We start from the raw sequence: 6,192 nt of genomic DNA on the forward strand, positions 1-6,192 counted from the left end.
GAGGTTAATGCAATCTCCACCATGAACCATTTCAGAGCCATTGCCTTATTCCTCAGTTAAGGGAATAATTAAAGCGGTGGATGCAATGTTGAATAGTGAGGGGATAAGGGCTGGGTTGGGGAGGGTGTATGAATGTATTTCGGAGTTTATGGGTGAGTATCCCGGCGATGACTGAGGCTCGACAATTGCCATCTCCCAGTCCCGCCTCCCCTCTCATCTCCGTCTGTTCCCATTTTCCGGGGAGCCTTCGGCGTTACCCATAGCAACCCTATCGCGCCGGGCCGCTAATCGGAATGCTCGTTACTAAAGCCGCTAGCAGCAGCCAATTATAGTCCTGTTTGCTGGTGTGGGTCCTCTTCTGGTGGCGTTGTCCAATAGGATGATGGGTTGTTCCGAGGTGCTCTCGGTGCGGCGTTGAGTAACGGCCGGAGCGGGAGGCTGGTGAGTGAGAGGTGGCGTCTTTAAGAGAAGGAGTTGTAAACTCTTAGGGGTTAAGTTATGGGGGAGATTATACAAGTTAGGCCCGTTTTGTCTGGAATTTAGAAGGTTTAGGGGTGATCTGATTGAAGGTTTCAAGACGGGGTAGATAAAGATAAAGATAATGGTATCAATGTGGATTTCACAAGTTTCAAAATCTCCCCTCCCCCCACCGCATCCCAAAACCAGTCCAGCTCGTCCCTGCCTCCCTAACCTGTTCTTCCTCCCACCTATCCCCTCCTCCCACCTGAAGCCGCACCTCCATCTCCTACCGACCAACCTCATCCCGCCCCCTTGACCTGTCCGTCCTCCCTGGACTGACCTATCCCCTTCCTAACTCCCTACCTACACTCACCTTTCCTGGCCCCATCCCCGCCTCTTCGACCTGTTTGTTTCCTCTCCACCTATCCTCTCTTCTATCCGCCTCCCACTCTCTCCCTATTTATTTCAAAACCCCCTTCCCCTCCCCCTTTTCTGATGAAGGGTCTAGGCCCGAAACGTCAGCCTCTCTGCTCCTATGATGCTGCTTGGCCTGCTGTGTTCATCCAGCCCTGCACCTTGTTGTCTTAGATAAAGATAAATTGTTTTCGCTGGTTGGGCATTTTAGAGCGAAGGGGCATAATCTGAGAATTAGGGCCAGATCGTACAGGAGAGATGTTAAGAAGTATTTCTACACACATTGGGTGTTGGAGGTTTTGAACTTAAGAAACTGCAGTGGATGTAGGGTCAGTTGTTAGTTTTAAAACTAAGATAAATTTTGTTAAGGTATTAAGGGATATGGGCCAAAGGGCAGGAATATGAATTTAGGTCCCCAAATCGTCCAAGATTACCTTAAATGGTAGAACAAGTTTGAAGGGATGAATGGCCTGCTATTGTTCCTATGTTTCTCTTGTGTGTCTCCCCCTCTGCTTTCACTGGACATTTTTAAGGGAATGGGGTGGCAGGAAAAAACTGAGTATCTAAGAACGGAACCAAATTTCCAGTACAGGAGTTTTGGGGATAAAGAAGAACAGGACAGATATAGGGCTGAATTGATGCTTCATATATTTTTTGTGTTGTTGTTGAAGGCACATAACTTTGGATTGGTTTCCAGCTCTCCACCTTGCTACCCATCCCCTAGCTCTCCCCCATAATTTGGAAGGGGGAGATGGGTGTTGACAGGCACTGAATAATTGAATCAGTTGAACTTGGTGAACAGTTAGTTTGGGCAACCTGTTTTTAATATTGTGTAAGAGTGGGAAAGAAATGAGATTCTATTCTTGGTGGAGTAGGTGCCCTATGTGCATTGGGAACACTCCCCAAAAGACAGTAACGCCTTCTTCCCTTCCTGGACTTCAAATCCCCCACCCACAGGGTGTTCCAGATTGGTGGCCTAATGCTTCTGACTCATCTGGGTCCAGAATCCATTGGGTCCTTTATCCTAGGGCTTATTCTGACAGCATTCTTGGTACTACTTGAGCTTGCGACCAACTGGATTGGCCAACAGTTCCAGAAAGTGATGTATAAAATATTCTGCAAGCACATCAATAATGAGAAAATTGAGAAAGTCAAAAGAGATGTATAAAATATAATTAGAAATGGCAGAAACATTACATTGCATTACTAACTTTTACTCTCTTTTGTTTGACGAATGAGACTAATGGAGTGGATGAATTAGAAGAGGTGAAAAATGATAATAATATTTAAATGGGAAAAGGGAGAGAAAGTTGATAAACTAATCAAACTTGGATTAAAAATCTCATCACAGATTGCAAAATAAGTTAAGCAAAGGCACTTCTTTCTACAATGTCTTCATTAGAAAAGGGATTATTGTCAGAGGATTGGAGCCAGCTCAAGTTTTTATATTTTAAAATACAGTTGGAGCAAGTGCGAGAAGCTAAAGATCAGTTTAATGCTGAAGATAGGAAAGGCAATGGAATCTTTACTCAAATATTTAATTAAGAGATCTAGAAACTGAAAATATAATGCACAGAGGAAGGCCATTCAGCCAATCTTGTAATGTTTGTCAATCAAGAGTGAACAGCCAAATCCAGTTTTCTAACTCTTGGTCTATAGCCCTGTAGACTATGGAGCATCAACTGCATGTCCAAGTAATTTAAATGCAATGGGCATTTTTGGTTCTTTTTCACCTTTCTGCCAATTTCTTAATTTTCATACTCCCCAAGTAATTTACGTCTCTAATGGAATTAGATTCTTCCCTCCTTCATCTAGGCTTTTCAGAATATTGTATCTCAATCAAATCTTCACTTATCATCTTGCATTCTAAACAAGATAACCCCAGAAAAGATCAAGCTTGAAATGAAGAGGCTTAATGTGAGGATGGAGTCAATGCAAATTGCGCACACAGGACTGAAGTTCTTTGCAAGGCTAGATGTCATAATGTACATGGTAATCACTAATAAATTGTCACTATTCTGATGGGATGTGTCCTGGAAATAAAGCCCCATTATTCACAAGTCGTCACAAATATGAAATATGACCAATTTAATCACTAGAATGGCAACTAAACATTCAAGCATATGGTTCCTATTAAAAGAATGGGCAGAGGGAGCAAGGTTGCCTTGTTGGTAAAAAATGAGTGTAAGTAAAAGATCCCAACAAAAGCAGTGTTTTTCCAGTATCAGTATAAACATTTCTTACTTCCTTAATATTTTCAAAAGCAGATAATCTGGTTACCATTTTATTTCATTGCTGTTTATAGAACCTTGATAGAAATTGACTGTCCGATTTGCCTACTACTTTGAATTCAGTCACAAGATGTGGGCATCACTGGCTATGGTAGCATTTATCAGCTGTCCATAATTGCCCTAAAGAAGGTGGTGGTGAACTGCCTTCATGAGCCACTGCAATCCTTGGAGTGTATTATGCTTACAGTGCTATTAGGAAGGGAGTTCTAGCATTTTGACCCAGTGAGAGTGAAGGAATGGTGATACAGTTCCAAATTAAGAGTTTGTGGCTTGAAGGTGACCTTGTAAGTGGCGGTGTTCTCATGTATTTGCTGCCCTGGTCCTTCCAGTTGGCGGAGATCATGTTGGAAGCTGTTGCCTCAAGAGTCTAGGTGAACTGTTACAGTACAATTTGTGGGTGGTTCAGGTAACTACCATTGCATTAAAGGCAGAGGGAATTCATGTTGAAGATGTTAGATAGGGTGCTGTGGCCTGAATGGTGGTGAGCTTCTTGTATGTTGCAGGATCTGCACTCATCCAGGTAAGTGGCAAGTGTTCCATCTCACCCCTGATTTGTGCCTTGTAGATGACAGACTTTGCAGAGTCAGGAGCTGAGTTACCTGTCACAGAATCACCAATTACTGATGTGCTCTTAAAGCCACAATATTTTAGTATATGATCAATGGTAACCCACCAGAGTGTTGATACTGTGGGATTCAACATAATGCCATTGAATATCAAGGAGCAATGGTTGGATTATCCTTTATTGAAGATGGTCATTGCCTGACGCTCGTATGGCATGAATATTAGTTTTCACTTTACAACCAAAGTTGCATAATTGACTTTAGAGTCATAGGTATGTGCAGCATGGCATGGAAACAGAACCTTTGGTCCAACTCGTCCATGCCGACTAGATGTTCTAAATTAACCTAGTCCCATTTGCCAGCATTTGGCCCCCCTCTAAACCCTTCATTCATATACTCATCCAGATGCCTTTTAAATGTTGTAATTGTACCACCCTCCACCACCACCTCTGGCAGTTCATTCCTTACATGCATCACTCTGCATGAAAAATTTGCCCCTTAGGTGCCTTTTAAATCTTTCCCCTTTCACCTTTAACCTATGTCTTCTAGTTTTGGACTCCCCTGCCCTGATGAAAAGACCTTGGCTATTCACCCTATCCATGCCCTTCATGATTTTATAAACTTCGATAAAGTCACTCTTATCGAAGCCAGCCAGTTCAGCCTCTCCCTATAGCTCAAACCCTGCAACCTTGGCAACATCCTTGTAAATCTTTTCTGAACTCTTTCAACTTTAACAACATTTTTCCTATAGCAGGGAGACCAGAATTGAATGCAGTATTCCAATAGTGGGCTAACCAATGTCCTGTACAGCTGCAACATGACCTCCCAACTCCTATACTCAACTAACCAATAAAGGCCAGCACACCAAATGCCTTCTTCACTATCCTGTCTACCTGCAACTCTAATGAACTATGAACCTGCACTCTAAGGTCTCTTTGTTTGGCAACACTCCCCAGGACCTTATCATTAATGTTTAAGTCCTGCCCTGACTTTCCCTACCAAAATGCAGCACCTCATTTATCTAAATTAAACTCTATCTGTCATTCCTCGGCCCATTTGCTCATCTGATCAAGGTCCCATTGTACTCTAAGGTACCCTTCCTCGTTATCCACTGCGCCACTAATTTTGGTGTCACCTGCAAATTCAGTAACCATACCTCCTATATTCACAACCAAGTCATTTATATAAATGACAAAAAGCAGTGGGGCCCAGCACTGATCCTTGTGGCACGCCACTGGTCACAGGCCTGCAGTCTGAAAAGCAACCCTCCACCACTACCCTCTGTCTCCTATCTTCAAGCCAATTTTTATTCAAATGAATAGTTCTCCCTACAAGGAGAAGGTTACACGTGTTCTAACCTTGCTATAAAAATGAATTAATTGGGTTGCAAAATACTTTTTGAGATCCTGGAAATGGGAAAGGCACAATTTGATTGCAAGATTGATCTTTCCTTGTGACACTTTGCTCATGTTCAAGTTTTTTTTTCCAGCTGTTCATATTTGACAAGTTGACTGTGTTTTTGACAGGTTCACTGCTGAACCTCAATTCTGTCATGTTCCAATTTTTTCAATAATTTTAAAACTCCCCTTGTGTACAAGAATCAATTTAATTTTAAATGTTTTGCTACAAGGTATATTCCAGTTTTGATGGTTGCTATTTCTTTCAAGGTAAAATTGTGGCAGAATGTTTCTTACAGCATTTCTGCTTCGGAAAGGAATTCCAGGCAAACAGTGGATAGGAAAATACAGACGCCCTAGACAAATTACCTGGCAAATGAAGCGTAATGTAATTAAAAGACTGGAAATTGAAAGGGAGACAGAGTACTGGCTGAGCCGCCCCTGGATGACTGTAGAGCAGGAAAGAGGTCATGCAGCACAACGCAGAGCTGAACGTTGGGAGGCTTTCAAGAATGCCAAATCTGCAAACTTTCCTGAATCCAAATATATTGAAGAACATTTAAATCACTTGAATGTGACCAAAAAGTGGGGCATGTGAAAAATTTGGCAGAGGTCTCTTTTTTAATTATGTTGCCAAATTCACTGATGGGATTTAAAAAGTGCCTCCTGGTAATTATTGTGAATTCCAACTAGCAATAAAGTTGTGTGTTATGTATAATTATTTAATTTTGGAAATTGCCTGTTGTGTTCAGAGCAGTTGGGTAATTTTATGACTTGATAATTGATGATGGAGAGATTTACATTTCTATTCTACTTCCACTATCCCTTCTGCACCTTATACATCTATTCATGACCACTCTATTTAAATAGGCCAGAAAACTTTTATTAAAGAATAAGATTAATTCTAAAAGTGCCACTTTTATTTTCTTCATTCATACTTTCATACTTACACTCATTTCCTGGAAATGGCAGGAGTTCAGCTTTTGACCTGCATTTCAAGTACAGTTCTTGTTGGCATTTATTCCTTAAGCACTTGTTATAAGAAGAAAAACAGGGAGATTTGAAGAT

At 41.6% G+C, this 6,192-nt stretch overlaps 1 protein-coding gene across 1 annotated transcript; it reads left to right on the plus strand.

The window, feature by feature from the left end:
• Window positions 1-331: 331 nt before the first annotated feature.
• Window positions 332-5,850, plus strand: mrpl57 (mitochondrial ribosomal protein L57). The gene is made up of 2 exons (XM_020520982.2): window positions 332-441; window positions 5,395-5,850. The coding sequence occupies exon 2, from the start codon at window positions 5,411-5,413 to the stop codon at window positions 5,720-5,722; it is 312 nt and encodes a 103-aa protein (XP_020376571.1). The 5' UTR covers window positions 332-441; window positions 5,395-5,410; the 3' UTR covers window positions 5,723-5,850.
• The last annotated feature ends 342 nt before the right edge of the window (window positions 5,851-6,192 follow it).

The sequence above is a fragment of the Rhincodon typus genome, chromosome 9 (assembly GCF_021869965.1).
Source record: "Rhincodon typus isolate 14 chromosome 9, sRhiTyp1.1, whole genome shotgun sequence".
Taxonomy (NCBI): domain Eukaryota; kingdom Metazoa; phylum Chordata; class Chondrichthyes; order Orectolobiformes; family Rhincodontidae; genus Rhincodon; species Rhincodon typus.

What these genes read in the sequence shown, in the direction of transcription:
- mrpl57 (XM_020520982.2), top strand. Translation starts at nt 5,411, where the DNA reads ATGTTTCTTACAGCATTTCTGCTTCGGAAAGGAATTCCAGGCAAACAG.